The sequence below is a fragment of the Lithobates pipiens genome, unplaced genomic scaffold, assembly GCF_037356315.1.
Source record: "Lithobates pipiens isolate NorthernLeopardFrog02 unplaced genomic scaffold, aLitPip1_a1.2 Scaffold_22, whole genome shotgun sequence".
NCBI lineage: Eukaryota > Metazoa > Chordata > Amphibia > Anura > Ranidae > Lithobates > Lithobates pipiens.
The window spans coordinates 319,229,448-319,254,915 of NW_027507784.1; the positions used below are offsets into that span (position 1 = coordinate 319,229,448).

At 42.1% G+C, this 25,468-nt stretch overlaps 1 protein-coding gene across 1 annotated transcript; it reads left to right on the plus strand.

The window, feature by feature from the left end:
- Positions 1 to 5,075: 5,075 nt before the first annotated feature.
- PTX4 (pentraxin 4) lies at positions 5,076 to 24,384 on the plus strand. Its single transcript, XM_077449470.1, has 3 exons — positions 5,076 to 5,603; positions 19,013 to 20,003; positions 21,563 to 24,384. Exons 1-3 carry the CDS (start codon positions 5,466 to 5,468, stop codon positions 22,201 to 22,203), a joined length of 1,770 nt encoding a protein of 589 aa, XP_077305596.1. The 5' UTR covers positions 5,076 to 5,465; the 3' UTR covers positions 22,204 to 24,384.
- The last annotated feature ends 1,084 nt before the right edge of the window (positions 24,385 to 25,468 follow it).

A 25,468-nucleotide genomic window follows, 5' to 3' on the forward strand; every position in this document is an offset into this window, starting at 1 on the left:
CATCATCTCTGAAAATTGGTCTGGACAGGGGAGGGATTTAAGTGCCCAGTAAGAAAGTAATTAAAGTGGTTGTAAAGTCTTATAGGCTGGGTTCACACTGCATGTGGCTTACAGGAAGGGTCCGATGCGTCCCCGTTCACCATTTCAGGTCCCATTTTAGCCCAAATTTTTTGTCTGAAATCAGACCTGAAATGAACAACCTTTTGTACACCCATGTTGATTACTACTAATTATACTGTTTTGATCAACAAATTCTTGGATATGGTCCCTTATCATCTCCTCAAATAGTTTACAAACTACCGATGTTAGGCTGACAGGCCTATAGTTCCCAGGAATAGATCTCTGCCCTTTTTTGAATATTGGTACCACGTGGGCCTTTCGCCAATCGGTTGGTACAGTATGCTGTCCATGAGAATTAGGAATAGAGGCCTGGCTATAACCTGACTAAGTTCTTTAACCGCTTCAGCCCTGGACGATTTTCCCCTCTTCCTGACCAGAGCACTTTTTACAATTCGGCACTGCGTCGCTTTTTTTTTTTTTTTTTTAACAAAAAGGGCACTGCGTCGCTTTAACTGACAATTGTGCGGTCGTTCAGCGCTGTACACAAACAAAATTGGCGTCATTTTTTTCCCCACAAATAGAGCTTTATTTTGGTTATATTTGATCACCTCTGGGGTTTTTATTTCTTGCGCTATAAACATAAAAAGAACGGCAATTTTGAAAAAAAAAACAAAAACAATATTTTGTACTTTTTGCTATAATAAATATATCCAAAATTAAAAAAAATTTCTTCATCAGTTTAGGCCAATATATATTCTTCTACATATTTTTGGTAAAAAAAAAAAAAAAACACAATAAGTGTATATTGATTGGTTTGCACAAAAGTTATTGCATCTCCAAACTATGGAAAATATTTATAGCATTTTTATGGCATTTCTATTATTATTATTATTTTTTTTTACTAGTAATGGCGGTGATCTGCGAATTTTAGCAGTACTGCAACATTGTGACGGATAGATTGGACACTTTTGACACTCTTCATTTTGTTGGTTGCCTCTTTCACCTGCTTAGTTACTTAAAGGGGTTGTAAAGACAATTTTTCTTTTTTTTTAACTAACAAACATGTTATACTTACCTCCACTGTGTGGCTCGTTTTGCAGATTGTGGCCCCGAACCTGCTCTTCTGGGGTCCCTCGGCGGCTGTCTCAGCTCCTCCCTGCAAGAACTAACCACCTTCATGCAAGCTCTCGCATGGTGGTTTAGGTTAGTTCTTGCAGGCGTGCTTTTGTGATATGGCTGACGGCTATAGCCGCTCACTGTATCACTTGGCCCCACCCCCGGCGCACCGCGTCATTGGATGTGATCGAAAGCAGCACGAGCCAATGGTTGCGCTGCTTTCAATCCATCCACTCCAGCCAATCAACGACCAGGCTGAGCAGCAAGGGGGGATCAGGGGCAAGCGCAGCAGCTGAACGGGCTCAGGCAGGGCTGTCTTTAAGGCAGGGCAAAAGGGGCAGCTGCCCTGGGCCCTGTCATTGTTGTGGGGCCCAAAGCAGCTGCCTCATACTTGCCAACTATCCCAGTTTAAATTCCCTCGTCCCTTGAAGTTAGTCCCTTCCTGTGTCCTAATATCTCAGTGTGAAGTGCTGCTACTAATGCTGCCCAGCTTTGCCCTATTGTTGTGTACAGATGACTCACCTGCAGACCCTGTGTTTACATGTAAATAACCGTCATTCATATGTAAATAGCAGCGACATGCATATGTAAATAGCTGAGGCCAGCGGCATTCATATGTAAATAAAGGAGGTATTCATATGTATATCATGCCCCCCTGCAGTGTGGAGAAGATGTGCTGTAACCTATAGCAACTAGTGAGCAGTATTACTGTACAGTAATCTCTAGCAGCCAATCAACAAACAGAAATCATGTGCTGTAACCTCTAGCAACTAATCATTGAGCCTTAATGTGTGCTGTAACCTCTAGCAACCAGTCAGTAAGCGGTAATGATATGCTGTAACCTCTGCCAACCAATCACAATCGCTGCCTGATCTGATACAGTAAACTGATTTTAAGTCTAGCTGCTATTTATTGAATGTCTCAGAGAAGGTGGAGAGGGGGCCCCCAAGAAAATTTTGGGCTCAGGTAAGTAAAACTGGGGGCTGGGGGGGCCGGTATTGTCAGGTATTTTTTCACCTTAATGCATCCTATGCATCCTATAAAAAAACGCGAACATTTACAACCCCTTTAACCTTATACTTCCGCTGTCAAGTAATCAAACTCCCAGCCACTATGGCAGCCAGAAGCTTGTTTACGTTTTTACCGCAGGCAGCTAGCTTTCACATAGAAGGGAAGGGGGGGAGATCACTTCTGTACATTTGTAATGGAACTTCCATTCGCTGATCTCTACTGGGCAGTGTGAACCCGGAAACACTCAGTTCTGAGCACTTCCAGGTTTAGTGATGTCAAAGCACAGTCACTATGACTGAGGAAGAAGCTGATCAAGCACAGTCTGTGCTCAATCAGCTTCTGCAAATTGCAGACATGATATTGGGGGTCTAACAGACACCTGATGTCTCCTTAAAGAGAACATGTCACTGGCACTATGCTAAGATAGGAGTCTTTTCAGCCACCTTGTGTAGCAATAAAGTAAAAAAAAGTTTGATAAAAAAAAAAAAAAAGCTGCAGATATGCATTGTGTGCGCATGTGTAGGAAAACTGCAATTCTGTTACATGTATTCGGTATCGCTGTGTAAGCCTTCAAGAGAGCAATAATTATACGGCCATCATTCATGAACAGCTCTAATGATGAGCTGTAAAGGCTTTTAAAGTGTTGTCTACGGACAGTTTGGGGCATTTTTCACCGTTTCATTGGTGTGCACAATTTTGAGGCTTCAGATATTTGGTATCCAAGAAAGGTTGCTGAATGTCTGATAATCATCAGCACCACATGCTATAATTTGGTAACTCTAACAAGAAAAAAAAAAAAGACAGGTGAAAATATAATACAAAAATATAAAAAAAAATCTAAATTTTATTTCAATATTAAAATATTTAGGCATTGTCATAATATATATCCTATATATCCATACGGTTGATGAAAAGGGTGCAGTAGATTCAGATTCTCTACATGGTTTTTAGCTGACAGGAGTGGCACCCACTGTGGTCTTCTGCTGCTGTAGCCCATCTTTCTCAAGGTTCGATGTGTTGTGCATTCAGAGATGGTATTCTGCATACCTTCGTTGTAACAAGTGGTCATTTGAGTTACTGTTGCCATTCTATCATCTCAAACCAGTCTGCCCATTCTCCTCTGACATCAACAAGGCATTTTCCTCCACACAACTTCCGCTCACTGGATATTTTCTCTTTTTTATTCCAATAGTGCTAAATATAAACTAAAAAGTAAATTAGTACCACTGCAGAGTTCACCCGTTACCCGGGTCACTTACCTCTGCACTGATATCAAATAGTTAAAGTTAGTTAAAAATAGTTAAAGTGCCTTACAATGCCCACAAACTGTAAAATCTAAATATGCTATGGGTGTTGCAAGTGAACACTCACATGGAGACACCCCTACTATCCAACATCTAAAGTGCACTAAAACACCAACCAATACAAGGATAATATGGGTGTCCCAAGAGAGTGATCACCCGGGACCAACCCCAGCAAAATATAAAAATAAGGTACTTTATAGTGCCTTAAACCACATATAATAAAAAACAATCACAATACAGTATAATATGAATGTTTCAAGTGAGTGATCACTCCTATAAGAAAAGTACACAGTGCATAGAAATGAACAATCGCTTCAGTGCTGGTTAGTTCCTCTTATTTCAAAAGTACTTCTTTTCAGGCTTAAGGTGCTCCTTCTAATCACCAACCACCAGATGAAATGGCCACTCACCAGACCTAGTCTGTGTCTGCGCCTTTAGTTCATTTAAGGATAACCACTCCTTCAATGGTATAAAATTGGTGTTGCGTCAGGTGGCCACAGGTGGCTGTACACTCACTACTTTAGTAGCAATGTGTAATTTCTTCTGTGTTTTTAAATGAAAAGATATAATAAAATATTTACAAACATGTGAGGGGTGTATATATATATATATATATATATACACACACACACACACACACACACTTAGGCTGCATTCACACCTATGCATTGTTTGTGTGTGTGTGTGTGTGTGTGTATGTATGTATATATATATATATATATATATATATATATATATATATGTGTGTGTATGTATATATATATATATGTATAAATATATATATATATATATATATATATATTTATATATATATATATATATATATATATATATATTTACACTTAGGCTGCATTCACACCTATGCATTCGTTGTGCTTTTTGCATTTTTGCAGATTTGCACTACAGAACGTGTTCCATAGGCAACCATGTTAAATGGACTGTAGTACAAATCTGCAAAATGCAAAAAGCACTAAAACTGCATAGGTGTGAATCCAGCCTTACACAGTGCATCTGGAAAGTATTCACAGCGCTTCACTTCTTCCACATTTTTTATGTTAAAGCCTTATTCCAAAATGGATTAACTTAATAATTTTCTTCAAAATTCTACAAAAAATACCCCTTAATGACAATATGAAAGAAGTTTATTTGAAACCTGCAAATTTATTAAAACTAAAAAAAAAAATCACATGTACATACTGTAAGTATTCACAGCCTTTGCCATGACACTCAAATGGTATATATATATATATATATATATATATATAAACTATTTGAAAAATCAATAAATTGTATTGAGAACATTTTTTAAATAAGAAATAATTTTAGTATGTGTGCACAAAAAAAGGCTCTGTGAGTGAAAGGGTTACATGAACCTTGTTGCTTATTACATCTCTTGGAGTTTTTACGGAAAGCTTGCCATTTACTTTGTGTTGATATTATCTTCCATTGTACACTCCATGCTGTCCAGGATGCTGTAAAAACCATGTGGTTGAAAGAGGAGCTCCTGGTATCTGCAAAAAGACTTAAAATAAGACTGACCTAGTCAGTTTCATAGGCTGTCCCATAAATATCACTTTTTTTCTGGAGCCCGGGCATACAAGACGCTCCTTCTAGCGTCTAAAATTGGCTCATTGGGAATAGTCCGTGCGCCTGCAAAACCCATCTATTTGTGGATGGAGCCAGAGCTGAGTGTGGGGGGAACACAGAGAGAAGAATCAGAGGAGGAAAGGTTCAGACTGGAGGAGAAGCTCGGAATCTGCACGTGAGGACATATAAAGGAACAATAAAAAAGGAATAAATAAGGGAATACAACTTTTTGGAAAATAATAAAGGAAGGCCATTTATCACAAAGAGGACGTCTACTGGAAAGTAAAAGAGTAAGGAATGTAAACCGAGGGACCAGAAAGTTGAAAGAGTCATAGTCCATATAAGAAGATTCATATTTCGTAAGTGATATCAAAAGGACGGTGGACAATGATGATGGCTGGAGGTCACATCTTCAGGTTCCTGTTCTTGGTTGGTTTCTGCCTACAGAGCGTCTTTATGGAGCAACGGCGGGTACTGGAGCAGAGGAAGCCATTTTTTGAGAGGTTCAGAAGGCTGGAGGAACAGGTGAGGATTGGTCATGTTGTTCTTCTGATGTTGTGGAAAATAAATAAGGTCTCGTCTAGTAGGAAACTATTTTTATGAAAACTTAAAGTGGTTGTAAACCTCAAACATGAAATAGGAACAAGGGAACTAACCCTCTATAATGTGTACTTGTCTAAATCCAGAGCACTAAGTGTAATTTCTGTCTGCTGCTATCAGTATGAATCACGTCTGACAAGTTTCCTGACACCAAGAAAAAAAAGGTGACAGAGGAGGGATCTCCCGCACACAGTCTGTGATTCACAGCCTCAGGTCTGTTCCTATGTGCTGTGTGAAGGGTGGGGCGTGTCCCTTTCCTCCTATCAGTTCTGCAGAGTGTAACTTCAGCTCTCCACTCCCTTTTTTTGACCGATCAGACAAGCTTTATAATTTGTAGACTTTGAATGGCTGTAGGGGTGAGAAGACTTCAGATAAAGAGGTACAACTTATGTAGGAAAATTTGTTTAATCTCTGTGTATCACCTGAGGCCAGTCACTTCATTAGGTATATGTGAGGGTTTACAACCACTTTAGGGCTGACGTCTATTCTGGTTATATTTTGGCTTCCCTTGCTTCTTCTCACCCCCCTCAACAACACGTTAATTAAATGTTTAAATTATAGTTTTGTTAGGTATCTAATTTTAGATCAAGTGACGTGATCACTGAGTCTATGAGTTTCTCTATGCACCTTGTATATATCTAATTATGGCTGCTGGGAGGGTCTGGCAAGGTGCTACACATAGCTTCCCGAAAACATCACAGCACCCGGCCTGAGTAGTCCTCTTGGAAAGAAGATAGAAATGGCTGCACATGCAGAACTTCCTATTGCCTTTTATTTTGCTTCACAAAGATAACACCAAAGAAAAAATGTGGTCACATAGACGCATTTCACACATACATCTTGTTCTTAAAGCGGAGTTCCACCCAAAAATGGAACTTCCGCTTTAAGCACCCTTACATGCCACGTTTGGCATGTGATTTTTTTGGGGGGGTTGGGCCTTCGTTAGGAAGGGGACTTCCTGTCCCACTTCCTCCTTCTGCCCAGGGACTGCCAAGGCGACTCCTCGTTTTGCCTTAGGCTACCCACTCCGGGAGCGCAGTGCGACTCACGCATGCTCCATGCGTGCCCGGCTGTGAAGCCAAAAGCTTCAGAGTGGCAGAGTGGCAATGGAGGCGCCGGCGGAGAGGAGGGGGAGAGAAGCGACGCTCCATTTGGCCGCATTGCTGGACTGTGGAACAGGTAAATGTCAGTTTATTAAAAGTCAGCAACTACATTTTTTGCAACTACTGACTTTTAATAAACATGAAAAGGCTAGAACTCCGTTTTAATCATAATGATTAACAGCTGTATTTATACTGAGATTAAATTACACACAGGTGGGCTTTATTACTAATTAGGTGACTTCTGAAGGTAATTGGTTTCACTCAGGGGTCAAGTCCTGGGAAAAAAAGTGTGGGAACTCCCACCCAAGATCCATTCCCCCACCAAAAAAAAAAAAAAAAAGGTACGCTCATATGCATATATACTGCACAGAAAATACAGTACAAAATTTATTGTAAAGTGCCAGTTTACAAAAACAAAATAACGTGTCAAACAAAACAATCAACACAATGGGTGATGATCTTTCCCTCGCAGGGAATTTCTACCACAAATACACCCTGTTCCAAATTCTGTTACACAGCCCATTAGAAAATATCCCACAAACAGGAATAAATATTGGCAGAGTATTGAAGAGTATTGGCAGGGTATTGCAGAGTATTGGCAGGGTATGTATTGAAGAGTATTGGCAGAGTATTGCAGAGCATCGGCAGGGTATGTATTGGCAGGGTATTGCAGAGTATTGATAGGGTATTGCAGAGTATTGGCAGGGTATTGCAGAGTATTGATAGGGTATGTATTGTAGAGTATTGATAGGGTATTGCAGAGTATTGGCAGGGTATTGCAGAGTATTGATAGGGTATGTATTGCAGAGTATTGGCAGGGTATTGCAGAGTATTGATAGGGTATGTATTGCAGAGTATTGGCAGGGTATTGCAGAGTATTGATAGGGTATGTATTGGCAGGGTATTGCAGAGTATTGGCGGGGTATGTATTGCAGAGTATTGCAGAGTATTGGCAGGATATTGAAGAGTATTGGAAGAATATTGAAGAGCATTGATAGGGTATTGCAGGGTGTGTATTGGCAGAGTATTGGCAGGGTATTGCAGAGTATTGGCAGGGTATGTATTGCAGAGTATTGGCAGAGTATTGCAGAGTATTGACAGGGTATTGCAGAGTATTGGCAGGGTATTTATTGGCAGAGTATTGGCAGGGTATTGCAGAGTATTGGCACAGTATTGCAGAGTATTGGCACAGTATTGCAGAGTATTGATAGGGTATTGCAGAGTATTGGCAGGGTGTTGCAGAGTATTGGCAGGGTATGTATTGCAGAGTATTGGCAGGATATTGAAGAGTATTGGCAGGATATTGAAGAGTATTGATAGGGTATTGCAGGGTGTGTATTGGCAGAGTATTGGCAGGGTATTGCAGAGTATTGGCACAGTATTGCAGAGTATTGATGGGGTATTGCAGAGTATTGGCAGGGTATTGCAGAGTATTGGCAGGGTATTGCAGAGTATTGGCAGGGTATTGAAGAGTATTGGCAGGGTATTGAAGAGTATTGGCAGGGTATTGAAGAGTATTGGCAGAGTATTGAAGAGTATTGGCAGGGTATTGAAGAGTATTGGCAGAGTATTGGCAGGGTATTGCAGAGTATTGGCACAGTATTGCAGAGTATTGATGGGGTATTGCAGAGTATTGGCAGGGTATTGCAGAGTATTGGCAGGGTATTGGCAGGGTATTGGCAGGGTATTGAAGAGTATTGGCAGAGTATTGGCAGAGTATTGGCAGAGTATTGAAGAGTATTGGCAGAGTATTGGCGAGTATTGGCAGAGTATTGGCGAGTATTGGCAGAGTATTGAAGAGTATTGGCAGGGTATTGCAGAGTATTGGCAGGGTGTTGCAGAGTATTGGCAGGGTATGTATTGCAGAGTATTGGCAGGATATTGAAGAGTATTGGCAGGATATTGAAGAGTATTGATAGGGTATTGCAGGGTGTGTATTGGCAGAGTATTGGCAGGGTATTGCAGAGTATTGGCACAGTATTGCAGAGTATTGATGGGGTATTGCAGAGTATTGGCAGGGTATTGCAGAGTATTGGCAGGGTATTGAAGAGTATTGGCAGGGTATTGAAGAGTATTGGCAGGGTATTGAAGAGTATTGGCAGAGTATTGAAGAGTATTGGCAGGGTATTGAAGAGTATTGGCAGAGTATTGGCAGGGTATTGCAGAGTATTGGCACAGTATTGCAGAGTATTGATGGGGTATTGCAGAGTATTGGCAGGGTATTGCAGAGTATTGGCAGGGTATTGGCAGGGTATTGGCAGGGTATTGGCAGGGTATTGAAGAGTATTGGCAGAGTATTGGCAGAGTATTGGCAGAGTATTGGCAGAGTATTGGCGAGTATTGGCAGAGTATTGGCGAGTATTGGCAGAGTATTGAAGAGTATTGGCAGGGTATTGCAGAGTATTGGCAGGGTATGTATTGGCAGAGTATTGGCAGAGTATTGCGGAGTATTGACAGGGTATTGCAGAGTATTGGCAGGGTATTGCAGAGTATTGGCAGGGTATTGCAGAGTATTGGCAGGGTATGTATTGGCAGAGTATTGGCAGAGTATTGCGGAGTATTGACAGGGTATTGCAGAGTATTGGCAGGGTATTGCAGAGTATTGGCAGGGTATTGCAGAGTATTGGCAGGGTGTTGCAGAGTATTGGCAGGGTGTTGCAGAGTATTGGCAGGGTGTTGCAGAGTATTGGCAGGGTATGTATTGCAGAGTATTGCAGAGTATTGGCAGAGTATTGACAGGGTATTGCAGAGTATTGGCAGGGTATTTATTGGCAGAGTATTGGCAGGGTATTGCAGAGTATTGATAGGGTATTGCAGGGTGTATATTGGCAGAGTATTGGCAGGGTATTGCAGAGTATTGGCAGGGTATGTATTGCAGAGTATTGGCAGAGTATTGGCAGGGTATTTATTGGCCGAGTATTGGCAGGGTATTGCAGAGTATTGCAGAGTATTGATAGGATATTGCAGAGTATTGGCACAGTATTGCAGAGTATTGGCACAGTATTGCAGAGTATTGATAGGGTATTGCAGAGTATTGGCAGGGTGTTGCAGAGTATTGGCAGGGTATGTATTGCAGAGTATTGGCAGGATATTGAAGAGTATTGGCAGGATATTGAAGAGTATTGATAGGGTATTGCAGGGTGTGTATTGGCAGAGTATTGGCAGGGTATTGCAGAGTATTGGCACAGTATTGCAGAGTATTGGCAGGGTATTGCAGAGTATTGGCAGGGTATTGCAGAGTATTGGCAGGGTATTGAAGAGTATTGGCAGAGTATTGAAGAGTATTGGCAGGGTATTGAAGAGTATTGGCAGAGTATTGGCAGGGTATTGCAGAGTATTGGCACAGTATTGCAGAGTATTGATGGGGTATTGCAGAGTATTGGCAGGGTATTGCAGAGTATTGGCAGGGTATTGGCAGGGTATTGGCAGGGTATTGAAGAGTATTGGCAGAGTATTGGCAGAGTATTGGCAGAGTATTGAAGAGTATTGGCAGAGTATTGGCGAGTATTGGCAGAGTATTGGCGAGTATTGGCAGAGTATTGAAGAGTATTGGCAGGGTATTGCAGAGTATTGGCAGGGTGTTGCAGAGTATTGGCAGGGTATGTATTGCAGAGTATTGGCAGGATATTGAAGAGTATTGGCAGGATATTGAAGAGTATTGATAGGGTATTGCAGGGTGTGTATTGGCAGAGTATTGGCAGGGTATTGCAGAGTATTGGCACAGTATTGCAGAGTATTGATGGGGTATTGCAGAGTATTGGCAGGGTATTGCAGAGTATTGGCAGGGTATTGAAGAGTATTGGCAGGGTATTGAAGAGTATTGGCAGAGTATTGAAGAGTATTGGCAGGGTATTGAAGAGTATTGGCAGAGTATTGGCAGGGTATTGCAGAGTATTGGCACAGTATTGCAGAGTATTGATGGGGTATTGCAGAGTATTGGCAGGGTATTGCAGAGTATTGGCAGGGTATTGGCAGGGTATTGGCAGGGTATTGAAGAGTATTGGCAGAGTATTGGCAGAGTATTGGCAGAGTATTGGCAAAGTATTGAAGAGTATTGGCAGAGTATTGGCGAGTATTGGCAGAGTATTGGTGAGTATTGGCAGAGTATTGAAGAGTATTGGCAGGGTATTGCAGAGTATTGGCAGGGTATGTATTGGCAGAGTATTGGCAGAGTATTGCGGAGTATTGACAGGGTATTGCAGAGTATTGGCAGGGTATTGCAGAGTATTGGCAGGGTATGTATTGGCAGAGTATTGGCAGAGTATTGCGGAGTATTGACAGGGTATTGCAGAGTATTGGCAGGGTATTGCAGAGTATTGGCAGGGTATTGCAGAGTATTGGCAGGGTGTTGCAGAGTATTGGCAGGGTGTTGCAGAGTATTGGCAGGGTATGTATTGCAGAGTATTGCAGAGTATTGGCAGAGTATTGACAGGGTATTGCAGAGTATTGGCAGGGTATTTATTGGCAGAGTATTGGCAGGGTATTGCAGAGTATTGATAGGGTATTGCAGGGTGTATATTGGCAGAGTATTGGCAGGGTATTGCAGAGTATTGGCAGGGTATGTATTGCAGAGTATTGGCAGAGTATTGGCAGAGTATTGGCAGAGTATTGGCAGAGTATTGGCAGGGTATTTATTGGCCGAGTATTGGCAGGGTATTGCAGAGTATTGCAGAGTATTGATAGGATATTGCAGAGTATTGGCACAGTATTGCAGAGTATTGGCAGGGTATTGCAGAGTATTGGCAGGGTATTGCAAAGTATTGGCAGGGTGTTGCAGAGTATTGGCAGGGTGTTGCAGAGTATTGGCAGGGTGTTGCAGAGTATTGGCAGGGTATGTATTGCAGAGTATTGCAGAGTATTGGCAGAGTATTGACAGGGTATTGCAGAGTATTGGCAGGGTATTTATTGGCAGAGTATTGGCAGGGTATTGCAGAGTATTGATAGGGTATTGCAGGGTGTATATTGGCAGAGTATTGGCAGGGTATTGCAGAGTATTGGCAGGGTATGTATTGCAGAGTATTGGCAGAGTATTGGCAGAGTATTGGCAGAGTATTGGCAGAGTATTGGCAGAGTATTGGCAGGGTATTTATTGGCAGAGTATTGGCAGGGTATTGCAGAGTATTGCAGAGTATTGATAGGATATTGCAGAGTTTCGGCAGGGTATTGCAGAGTATTGGCAGGGTATTGCAGAGTATTGGCAGGGTATTGCAGAGTATTGGCAGGGTATTGGCAGAGTATTGAAGAGTATTGACAGGGTATTGCAGAGTATTGGCAGGGTATTGGCACAGTATTGCAGAGTATTGATAGGGTATTGCAGAGTATTGGCAGGGTATGTATTGCAGAGTATTGGCAGGATATTGAAGAGTATTGGCAGAGTATTGAAGAGTATTGACAGGGTATGTATTGGCAGGGTATGTATTGGCAGGGTATGTATTGGCAGGGTATTGCAGAGTATTGGCAGGGTATTGCAGAGTATTGCAGAGTATTGATAGGGTACTGCAGAGTATTGGCAGGGTATTGCAGAGTATTGGCAGGGTATGTATTGCAGAGTATTGGCGGGGTATTGCAGAGTATTGGCGGGGTATTGCAGAGTATTGGCGGGGTATTGCAGAGTATTGATAGGGTAGTGCAGAGTATTGATAGGGTATTGCAGAGTATTGATAGGGTAGTGCAGAGTATTGATACTGATAGGGTATTGCAGAGTATTGATAGGGTATTGCAGAGTATTGGCAGGGTATTGCAGAGTATTGATAGGGTATTGCAGAGTATTGGCAGGGTATTGCAGAGTATTGGCAGGGTATTGCAGAGTATTGATAGGGTACTGCAGAGTATTGGCAGGGTATGTATTGCAGAGTATTGACGGGTATTGCAGAGTATTGGCGGGGTATTGCAGAGTATTGGCGGGGTATTGCAGAGTATTGGCGGGGTATTGCAGAGTATTGATAGGGTATTGCAGAGTATTGATAGGGTATTGCAGAGTATTGATAGGGTATTGCAGAGTATTGATAGGGTATTGCAGAGTATTGGCAGGGTATTGCAGAGTATTGATAGGGTACTGCAGAGTATTGGCAGGGTATGTATTGCAGAGTATTGACGGGTATTGCAGAGTATTGGCGGGTATTGCAGAGTATTGGAGAGTATTTGCGGGGTATTGCAGAGTATTGATAGGGTAGTGCAGAGTATTGATAGGGTACTGCAGAGTATTGGCAGGGTATTGCAGAGTATTGGCGGGTTATTGCAGAGTATTGATGAGTATTGGCAGGGTATTGCAGAGTATTGATGAGTATTGACAGGGTATTGCAGAGTATGGATGAGTATTGGCAATTTGGCAGGGTATTGCAGAATGCAACTTACTTACACATGACACTACTAGTGACTGACCTCCTGGTATTCTCTTCTTCCCTTCTGTTCTGGGGGGAGAAGAAATAAACTCAAAGTGCACTGCAGCGGCTGTTTCCCCAGGAGGCACTGGGTAGAGGGGAGCGGGAGGACAGTCCGGCGCGCAGCGTGTGTCACACTGACGGGCTCGTGCCAGTGCGTGCCCACGCCGAAGTCATGTGACCGGTTGCTAGATGCGGAGCGGCCTCTGCCTAGCAACCAGTCACTCGGCGGCTGAGGAGCGGCGCGGACTACGCGCTGCATAGCCTCAGCCGGCCTTGCTCAGACAGCTAATGGGAACGGCGTTCCCGCTGTGGAAATAGTACGGGAACGCCGTTCCCATGCGTTCCCACAGCACTCGAGCCCTGGTTTCACTAGATTTTAGTTATGAGTATCACAGTAAGCCCCCTTTCACACCAGGGCGTTTTGCAGGTGCTATAGCGTTAGAAATAGCGCCTGCAATCCGCCCTAAAGAAGCTGCACCATTGTATGTAGTGTGAAAGCCCCGAGGGCTTTCACACTACAGCGGTGAGCTGGTAGGACGTCAGAAAAAAGTCCTGCCAGCAGCTTCTTTGGAGCGGTGAAGGAGCGGTGTGTTTACCGCTCCTCCACCGCTGCTCCCCATTGAAATCAATGGGGCAGCGCTGTAATACCGCCAGCAAAACGCCGCTATTGCGGTGTATTGCCGGCGGTTTTAACCCTTTCTTGGCCGCTAGCGGGGGTAAAAGCGCCCCGCTAGCAGCCAAAATGCGCCTCAATTCCGGCGGTAAAACGCCGCTAAAAATAGCGGCATTTTACCGCCCACGCTATCGGCGGTGTGGTGTGAAAGGGGTCTAAGAGCGAGCTAAATTCAAATGCACCCCACACTTTTCACATATTTATTTGTAAAAAAAATCACATAAAATCCCAGTAAAATACATTTACGGTACATTTTCGGGTTGTAACATGAAAAATGTGAAAAATTTCAAGGGGTATGAATACTTTTTCAAGGCACTGTAAATTCTATTCTGAAGTTTTTTCAGGAAATCTGATAAGAAGCGCCATGAGTCGCTTGAACGAAAAGCTGTCACAACTGCACTCATGCTGGAGCCTTAATATTCAGTCTTTGGTTTCTATTATTTTACAGGCTTACCTATGAAAAATTTATATTTGCCCCAATTATACTTACTCTTATGCCACGTACACACGATCGCAATTCTCCTTGGAAAAAGCTCTGATGGTTTTCCCGTCGGAATTCCGACGGAATTTCGCTCAAAATGTCTTGCCTACACGCGGTCACACCAAATTCCGACGGTCAATAACACCGTGACATACAATACATTCTACGGCACTATAAAAGGGAAGTTTAATGCTTCTGAGCAGGCGTCAAATTGTTTCCGAGCATGCGTCTGAATTTTGTGTGTCGGAATTGCATACACACAATCAAAAAATCCGATATAAAGGTTTTCCGTCTGAAAATCTAAAGACCGTTGGAAATGTCGACAGAAAAAGACTGATGGGCATACACAAGGTCAGAAAATCCGATGAAAAGCTCCCATCGGACTGTTTCCTTCGAAAATTCCGGCCGTGTGTACACGGCATTACAGTACCTCTCCTGATTTTTGGGGATCAGAGGAGACCTGGAGTCTGACAGCTGCTATTTGTGAAATGTCTGACCTCACACAATGCACACTCCAATGCTGGATGACAGGACCCCGAGGTCAGGCAGTTGACAGACCTGCAACTTTCACATGTCAGGTGACCGCTGTTCCTTTGATTGATTTTGCAGTGGCACCTGTCATGCTTCTCTTCAGACTTTTGAAGTGTGACTTTGGTTGGAGTAGTGAGAGGATTGAACTCTTTGTACTTTCTGTCTTTGACCCCGCTTGAGAGTTTCACCTTCTCTACTTCTACTGGTGATCCTTCTCACTGACCCAAAAAGGAATGGAAAATTCCAAAATTTGCAGTTGACATCAGAATAAGAGGTGAGGAGAAATAATCCAGTGGGGAAGCTTATCTAAGGCTGGCCATACATGGTCGAATTTCAAAAGAATTTTCTTTTGAAAATCAGAAAATTTGTGCATTTTGTGATCCGGTGGTGCCCCCATTGATTTCGAAATTTGGCCAACCAAGCCTTCAATTTCATCTCATGTTGCTACAGAAAATAATTTTCTTGGCCGGGAATCTTCTTTTCTTTCCAGGAATTTTCCTTTCTTACACATGTGCATTTCTTTTTCGATTACAATTCTCGCATGATTCTCCCATCATTGATTAGAAAATCATTTGTTTGTTCCAATTGCCGATAGAAAATCGGCTTTTTCTGCAGCCCACTAATGGTGCGAAATACTAACGAAAATTCTTAGGTAAGATTTTGAAAGAAAATTCTTTCGAAATTCGACCCATGTATGGTCTGCCTAAGAGGGGATTTCCTTTAACTTCAGAGAGATTTCTCTGCAATAAACATTTAAAAATGTTCCCCAGGATACTCTTTCATACTTTTATTGAGAAATAAAAATACGGTTCTGGGTTAGTTATAGATTTTAAAGTGGTTCTAGGAGCAGAAGGGGATTCTATATCTTAAAGTGATTGTAAATGCTGGTATTTGTACATCGCTTTCGGGTTACTAGCTCCAAGACCCGATCAAAGCTGATTACAGCTTTGTTCGGGTCTCCGGCAAGCCAGCGGACATGTCGGCTAGTGGCTCGGGCCTCCCGGTGGGACGGAAGAGCCCACGCGAGCCACAGAAGGCAGCGGAAGGGGGGATGTCTCTTCCTGCTGCTTGGGATAACAGCTGAGCCCCTTCTTAGCTGCATCGATTGTTATCCCAAGAAAGCCAACCACCGGCTCTAAAAAATGGTACCAGGGTGAGGCATCACCCCGATACAACCTCCTAAAGCCCAAGCCTGATATGTATGTATGGTCTGTGTGAAGGGGTTAAAATGGGTTGTGGGTTGGGTGCACGTGAGTTCATCATGTGCACATTTATGTGCAATCGCGGCCATCGGTTTCCAACCCCAGCCTCATGTCAATTACAGGGTTAAAACAAGCCCATGGAACCCGGGACTACAACAGACATTCTCGGGGTGGCAGACGGGGGAACATGCTTTGTGAATCTTATAATATAAACGAAAATATTCCGAATAAGGACACATACTTCAGCGAGAAACTGATAAAGGTTCTTACAGCTTAAAAAAGTGCTTTCATATGTTTCTGCTTCTCTGCTGAAGAGGTTGCTCTCATCTTCTGTCTTGCTGACTACACGGGAGGAAATTTCCCCCAATGACAACCAACAGCCATAAAAACAATAGCAAATAAATTTCTAGCCTACTAAAAAATGGAAGGAGGTCTGGTGATTTTTTTTATGAATACACATTCCAAACAGTAGCTGTTTTGTAGCTCTACTGTTTTGTGAAATCCACGGTTTTTGACTGTGGAAAGGCTCCATCATTGAAAGGTATATAGATTAATAAGAATGCGGCACTACCTAAAAGTGCTAAAACTTATAAATGAATAATAATCCCAAAATCAATATAAATCAAATAATATCGACTAGATAAAACATGGATATAATAAGAAATGAATCAATATAAATAATCCAAATTAAGATACGCGTGCACGCAATAAATGTGCAACAATTAGTGAATAAAAGTCCGTGAAAAATTTTCAATCCAGTGATTAAATAGAAATAATTTGCATAGATAATCCAAATGTAAACAAGCATATAAAAAATATATATATATATATAAAAATATATAAAAATATATAAAGTGAAAATCCGTGAAAAAAAAACAAATGTAGTGACTATTTAAATAATCAATATACACACGTGATTGTCCATAAATAAAGTGCACTGATGACTGATAGAATTGCAAAAAATATATAAATAAAGTTCATGCAAAAAAGTGTGAAGAATCAATTCCCAAGAGTGGCAAATCACTGCAAACTTCAGTGCTTAATGGGTGCACCAACTATTTTCCCCAGCCTCTCACCTCCAATAGCTGGTAAACAGGCACTGTGTAAAAGGGTAACTGCTGGCTTCTTAATCATTCAGTCACACTGCTCCACCGCTGTTTGTATTTCACTGTAAGGTTATATATTATATGCCCTCCCAATAGCTCCAGGATATCCAAGCCATATAAAATGGAAAAACACAGAGGGCTTTCATCTGTAGTATCTTCGCTATTTTATTGAAATAAAAGGTAAAATCCACACTTACATTCACAAATACAGCAGAGTGTGCAGCAACCGCGGACTTCCGGTTTCGGCCGTAAACCGGAAGTGATAGGTCCGACACCAAATTCCTTCCCTGACGCGTTGCGTTACAGAACGTAACTTTTTCAAAGTTCATTGAAAATTTTTCACGGACTTTTATTCACTAATTGTTGCACATTTATTGCGTGCACGCGTATCTTAATTTGGATTATTTATTTTGATTCATTTCTTATTATATCCATGTTTTATCTAGTCGATATTATTTGATTTATATTGATTTTGGGATTATTATTCATTTATAAGTTTTAGCACTTTTAGGTAGCGCCGCATTCTTATTAATCTATATACCTATTTTTTAGTGCAGAGATCACTGTTCTTATGCTGGCTGCTTCCTATGCGCATCAATTTTGTATTTTTTATGACATATTAGGTGGAGCGCACTAGTTTACTCTTTACATCATTGAAAGGTATTACTGGACATTTTGCATGGCATTGCCCTCCCACCCTATAGGCTAGATATCTTCCTGTTCATCACTTTGCTGGAGGTCTTGGTGATCAAAAGAAGAAACAGGTGCTGGCAGTGTTAATTTCCAATAAAATGGTTATTTAAAGGGCTGACAAACTTGGAGCTGTACTGTAGCCACCTAAAAATTCAGTTGGACTGGCATTTACTCTAAAAATGTCATCCCTATGTTAATTCTTGACCTATTGCTGGCTTTACGGTAATTTCTGTGCAAGTATAGGCCACTGCCAAGTTGCCCTGGTGCAGAGTGGTAATACAGAAGACACATCATGCCCTGCCCCTCAGTACAACATTCTCTACACTCTGTAGAGGTGAGCAATGGAGAGGAGAAGAGAGGGAGAGGGTGAGGGAGAGGAACGACAAGAGAGGAAAAAGAGTGTACAAAAGACGATGGAAAAGCAGAATGTGTGAGGATCGGGAAAGGAAGGGAAGAATGGAAAAGATGAAAGGAAGCCATGGGAGAGGGTGAGAGAGGAGGGGAAGAAAAGACAGGAGGGTAGGGACTCACATTTCAGCAAATCCTTTATCAGGTGGCAATTGGGTTTGAAACTCTTAAAGAAGAGCTCCAACCCCCCCCCTTTTTTTTGTTTATTGTTTCTGATCAGGCACAGTCTTTCATATCAGATGTTTCTTGTACGAAAACGGTATGGAAACAGTACATAAATGAAAATCGTTAGTTCTGTTAAGAAGAATTTTGAATTTTGTCTCTTTGAAAATTTTTCTTTGGGAAGTCTGAATTGGATTTCGAAAGTTGTGTACACACTATACGAAAATCGAACAATCGTACTGGATTTTTTTATAGTGTGTATCCACCTTATCCATGTGAGAATAGAGACGAAAGGGGGTTGGGCAAGCAGACACACTCTGACTGCCTTGGGTATCTTTGTTTGCCAATAAGTCCCTAAACAGGATTGTTCAGCTTGGTGGAGCATTTGTATTTAGCCTTTTATCTCATAGCTATTGGCATCTTTACTTTTAACATAATCACAGTTACCCTCAGTTTAAATTAATGTAAACAATTTTTGGTATTGTTATTTCTATGCACCATTCTTGTGCACGAGGGCTGTTGAATTCCTCACAAATTGAATATATTTGTTATAGGGTTTGCAGCATGAACAATCATTCCTTCTCTGTTACAGTTTCGACGTTTCCAAGATATGACGTTGACCCGTTTACAAGGCATTGCCGAAAACTACAACATCTCCTACAACATCGATGCTCGTTTCCATCACATTTCTGACCAGCAGCGGTCACTGACAGAAGCCTTCAATGCTTCAAGTGACATGACTCAGCAGGAGCTGAATGGGGTAAAGTTTTGGTTAAAAAAGGTCCAGAAGAAAACAAAAAAGTTGGATCTGAAGATCTCAGCTCTTGAGGGAGCCATGGCTGAGAGGAATAAGCAGATAACCAAGGAAAACAAAGCCCAGGATGTAGCAATGGCTAACTTCACAACAACGCTTAACAACCAGAAAAGGATTATTTACCAGTTAGTGAAAGACAAGGGTGAGCTGCAGAAAGGGATCGAGGTCTTTCGAGAGTCTGTCGAGAGTCAGGGCAGAAAAATTGCAGAACTAGAAAAACAGCTGCAGAACATGCAACACATGCAACAAAATGAAATTCTACCAGCAAGCTCCTTAATGGTTCAAGAGATTAATCGTACCCCTGAAGAAAAACTGCCGGAGCCCCCACAAAATGATCCAGGGCCAATAACTATTCAACAACGACTGCTAAAGCTAAAGACCAAGCATAACCAAAGGAAAAAGTTTCACGAGGAGCAGCTTATGCTTATACCCAGCAAAAACAAAATGGAACCCATGGCAAGTCAACACAGTGCGGTAACCAAGAAACTAGGTCTACCAGAAGAGAAGAAGCCTGATCTTCAAACTACAAAGGTGCCATCCATTACAATGGGTCCACAGCCCAACCAGAGAACCAGCCTTCCTGAGTTCCAACAACCGCTTGATCCTGTCATAGATAATACTATACAGATATCAGCCCATCGTAGTTCTGTGGTCAGAGACCCCAGACCACCAGGGGAAACAATAACACCTCTTCCATCTACTAGGATCCCAACACATACCACAGCTGCTCCAAAACTTGAAGAGAAAAGCACCAAAACTCCAGCCACTAGTAAGTCTACCATGTAGTCCTCCATTTATCAAGAACAACATTGAAATGACTCTATAGCTTTCTTAACATTTTTTTAGATTTCTATAAAGTAAATATCTCTATAGAGCTGTTTGGCTGTAGACATAAACCCATTTTTTCTGTTTATTGTTTGTGATTATGTATTACATGGGGCCAACCACTTTTACCCATAACATACAATGTACATGTTCTACTTGATGCCTAGTAGGACAGCCTCAGGTCTCTTGTACAGCAATGTTAATATCGTCAACGACAATAATTTTGTCAATGAAATTAACAATATTTTAGTCAAAAGACTATGACTAAAACTAAATCGCAATTTGATGTCAAAATGAACACTGGTTATATATCACAACGGCTAAATCTGTCTGTAGTGTATGTTCAAACCTTAATACCATAAATAATAAGTTATTAAATTTTTACTCCAGGAGTTTATATATTGAGTTTAGAAAAAACTGAGAAATGCTTAAATTATGCATTACAGTTTAGTTAAACCCATTCAATTTTAGTCAACTAAAATGTACTGGAGACTTTAGTTGACTAAAATACAACTAAAACCAAAACAATTCAGATGATTAAAATACAACTAAAACAGCATTTTGGTCAATGACTATGACTAAAACTAAATCAAAATTTGACGTAAAAATTAACACTGTTCTATGGACAGAGATTTGTCAATAGATTTTCAGCAAGAACAATATTCTTTCCAAGAGGCTTATCTTACAACTGATTTTCTTGCAGCTGTCATTTAGGTTTCCATCTGTAACATACACATTTCTAGATGGAAAAATATACAGATTATATATAAATCAATACAATTTATTATTACAACCATGTAAATCTAAAACTTTACTTCCTTTGATAATTTTTTTCATAAATACAGGTCTCTGTGTGCATGGTCATCCTGTGTCCTTTCTAGTACTTTTCTAAGTACATATACAGTATAGTATCAATGGGGACCAACAGTTTTCTATAGCTGAAGTAAAGTACTTTGAAGTAGATAATAGCGATTTGCAGACACTGCTCGGTGATTGCTTAGTACACATAAGGCTAGTTTAATGTTTTTGTGCAGCAAAATCATTTTTTCCTCGAAAGAGCTGGCAAAGACTAAAACCATGGCCAACTTTTTTATTGCTCTGTTTCATAATTTCCCTCATTTTCAGTCTGGTGGAACCGTTGTCATCATGACTGTAAATTAAGGGAAACCTCTTCAGTGGAGCCCTGGATAGCAGCTAAAAACCCAACAGAAGTTCTGATCCTTCCTCGTTTTATCCAAAACTGAAATAGAAATTTGGGGTATACAATTTAACATGTTTATCCTTAGCACAGGTTTCACTAGACAGCTTGTTGGGGTTCATTAATTTTCCCGGAGAGGGAGAGTCTTGACATGAAAATTATCAATTGCTCAGTCCTGTCTACGCAAGTCTTTTGCTTTTGATGAGACTATTTCACATTTTCTTCTGGAATTATTGCTTGAACGTCTTCTTGTATTTGTTGCTCTGATAGTTCACTAATGATGTCCTCTTGTGTTCTTGTTACAGTTTGCAATGTGCATTCCATGCTCATTTTCCCTAACTCATCCACGGAAAATTATGCCACCTTCACTAAAGGCCTGAGGGAATCATTGCATGAACTGTCTATCTGCAGTTGGGTCAAAACGAATGCCAGTTACCTGGGCACCATCCTTTCATATGCCACAGAAGATAATGACAACAAGCTGGTCCTGCATGGCAGGAATGGTGCCACCTATGACTCTTTCCACTTTGTCATTGGTGATCCAGCCTTCCGGGAACTACCTCTGGTGCCCTTGATTGACGGGAAATGGCATCACATTTGTTTCATCTGGTCTTCCATCCAGGGCAAGTACTGGTTCTATGTTGACCGTAGACTGACGTCCACTGGATCACGGTTCCAAAAGGGTTATGAGATCCCACCTGGAGGATCGCTGGTTCTTGGACAGGAGCAGGACACCTTGGGTGGTGGATTCGACAGTTCAGAGGCCTTTGTTGGAAATCTGGCTGGTTTTGCCATGTGGAATCGAGCCTTGTCACCTGGGGAGGTCTCCGGCATTGCTACAGGGAAAGGTTTGCCCAGGGGCACTATCTTAACACTGGCAGATGACCCCTTAATTCATGGAGCTGTAGAAAGGGTGGACTGTACCTGTCTGGAGCACTGTCCTTAGGAGTGCTATTCAGTCTATTTTTGTACATATTGGATATAATGAGTAAAATTGCGGTATTGCTAGGAGACTTAGTTCCAATCCAAAATGACATTGGTGGGGAAAGAAGCAAACAAAATACCAAACCCTGTACAGTATCTTCTTTTCTGCCAGTGGCCAACAGCAGTCCTGTTAGTAAAACCCTATTAACAGAGTATAAGTGTTATTCTTACTTCATATAGTATTGCAATGGGATAGGTCAGTCTATTTTGTGCAAACTTATCAAGTACCAGAAGGTGGCATTGCAGTCTCTTTGTCCTCGGTTACAGGGAAAAAAGTGACTTATACTATTCAAAATCACAAATACATTAATGGTGTTAATTGTTTTATGTTTTTTTTTTTTTAACATCTCTGTATCACCAGTTTGTCCTTGTCACTGTATTGTAATGATGAAGGTTGTTTTCAAGGACCCACTTAGGTTTTCTCATATGATGTGTCATGAGTCAATATGCCTCTGCCCCCTAAGAAATATTCTCAGCAGACATACAAGTGAAGCTGAAGTTGCAGAGATAGAAATTTAGTAACATTGTACTAATGCCTTGTACCGCTATTATAATCTTTACCTTAAATTTCCTATAATGACAGAGTGTCTAAACCAGCCATTATCAACCAGGATTCTGCAGAGCTCTAGGGTTCCTCTAGATAGAGGTTGTGGTGGTGCTGGTAGGGGGTTGGGGTTCTTTAAATTATGGCTGATTGATTTCCCATCTGATGGTGCCTTCATAGTTTGAGGTCCATCACCACTTGGCAGAGCCAGCAGTATGACATCAATGATCTTCTTGGCTATTTAAGGGTGGGATTCTGATTACCAATGTAAGGGAGTATTTTTCCCACTGACCACCAATATGAGATGCATTCTTCTCACTGACCCCCCACTGAAGGAGGAGCATTCTTCCTATTGACCACCAATGTGAGGAGCATTTCTTCCCCCTAACCACCACTGGAGGGGGCAGGCTTCTCAAGGACCACCAATGTAAGAAGCAATGTGAGGATAATTCTTTCTACGGACCACCACTGCAATGGGCATTCTTCCTACTGACCACCAATGTAAGAATCCTTATTCCCATAGACCACAAACGTAAGGAGCATTCCTCCAACTGACCACCACTGTAAGGGCATTCTTCCCACTGTAAGGGGGCATGCATCCTACTTACTACCAATGTAAGGGGCATTCTTCCATCTGACAATCACTGTAAGGGACATTCTTTCCACTGACCACCAATGTAAGGAGCATTCTTTCCACAGAACACCAATTTAAGGGGCATTCTGGCCACTGACTACCATTGCAGGAAGCATTTTTCCCACTGACCACCAGTTTAGGGGCATTCTTCCTACTCGCCACCAATGTAAAGGACATTATTCCATCTGACCCCTAATGATTAAATCTTCTGTCTTCTCTGAGACCAAAACATTATTTCAAGGGTTCCTCTGGGGTAAAACGGTTGAGAAAGGCTGGTTTAAATATTACTGCACAATCTGATTGGCACTAAAGTTTGGCCATACTGTCCAGTGCTGTTCATAATCTAACAGGCCTGGTCAGACACGCCCCCTCTCTGGTCAGACACGTCCCCTCTCTGGTCAGACACGCCCCCTCTCTGGTCAGACACACCCTCTCTGTGTGCCTTGGCATTACAAATCTGTGTTCCGTGATAAGGGGTGTGGCTGTTGCTCAGCTCTCCCAAGGCAAAGTACTGCAGTCTGAGGTAGTAAATGCAAGAGAATAAGATATTTTAAGACTTTTACAATCAAAAATCAATAAAAAACATAAATTGGGGCACACAGAGAAAATAAAAGGTGTGATATTTTGGTTGGGCTTTATATTTCATAATGCAATGCTTCAGCAACAGACAGCGGTGGGCATGCCGGGTGATAGAATAAACCATCATGCCGGGTGATAGAATAAACCATCATGCCGGGTGATAGAATAAACCATCATGCCGGGTGATAGAATAAACCATTCAATAACAGGGAATGGAATGATGTGTTGTCATATGGTTCAATGATCGCAGAGAAAAAACATTGATGGAAAAACCTGTCTGTGCTTTTTTCAGAAATGGGAAGTTTCTACTTTTGTACGCTAAAATGAGCAGCTTTACTGGAAAGTATTTTCTCTGTATTTTTAAGAGAATAAAAGGAGCAAATGTTTGTCATTGTAGTAATTTTATTTGATATGCAGTTTAAGTTTCTTTCCTAAAGTTTTTGCTATTGATTTCAGTGCTCTGACAACCTAAATTCAGAATAAAAGTGCAGGTACTCCTCTACTCTCACCCCCTGTCTCTGTCACCTCCCCTCCGAGCACTGCCCCTTGTCTCCGTGTATGCCCCCATACCCACCTCTGACCTCTATCCCTGGTCTCTATGTCCGCCCCCCTACCCATCTCCGACCACTGTCCCTTGTCTCCGTGTCTGCCCCCATACCCACCTCCGACCTCTATCCCTGGTCTCTGTTTCCGCCCCCCTACCCACCTCCGAGCACTGCCCCTTGTCTCCGTGTCTGCCCCCATACCCACCTCCGACCTCTATCCCTGGTCTCTGTTTCCGCCCCCCTACCCACCTCCGAGCACTGTCCCTTGTCTCCGTGTCCGCCCCCCTACCCACCTCCGACCACTGTCCCTTGTCTCCGTGTCCGCCCCCCTACCCACCTCCGACCACTGTCCCTTGTCTCCGTGTCCGCCCCCCTACCCACCTCCAACCACTGTCCCTTGTCTCCGCGTCCGCCCCCTACCCACCTCCAACCCCTATCCAGGGGCGTAACTAGAAATCACAGGGCCCCATAGCAAAATGTTGTATGGGCCCCCCCCACCCAGGGGCGGATCCAGATTCTAGTCTCGGGAGGGGCACTGATAGAAAATACTTTTATGGGGGCAATTTATTGGGGCAATGGCTGATGTTGGCGCTTCAATTATCACGGCACCATTTGTGTTATGCTGTCAGGATGATTGAAACACATTATTTCTATTATTGCATTGTTATAGAAAATTAAATAGTTCAACTCACCATAATGCAGAATCAGTGGGAGCCTCGAGTGTGTCACCTGCCACCAGATGCAGATTGTCACTTGTCACAAGTTGCGGATTGTCCACCTGCCACCCATTGTGGATTGTCCACTTGCCACGTGACCTGCCACACATTGCAAATCGTCCACTTTCCACGTCACCTGCCACACATTGGGGATTGTCCACTTGCCACGTCACCTGCCACACATTGCGGATTGTCCACTTGCCACGTGA

Coding starts and splice junctions, on each gene's coding strand:
- PTX4 (XM_077449470.1), top strand. CDS start 5,466: ATGATGATGGCTGGAGGTCACATCTTCAGGTTCCTGTTCTTGGTTGGT. Junction 5,604..19,012: donor TCAGAAGGCTGGAGGAACAG/GTGAGGATTGGT, acceptor TCTCTGTTACAG/TTTCGACGTTTCCAAGATAT. Junction 20,004..21,562: donor CACCAAAACTCCAGCCACTA/GTAAGTCTACCA, acceptor TTCTTGTTACAG/TTTGCAATGTGCATTCCATG.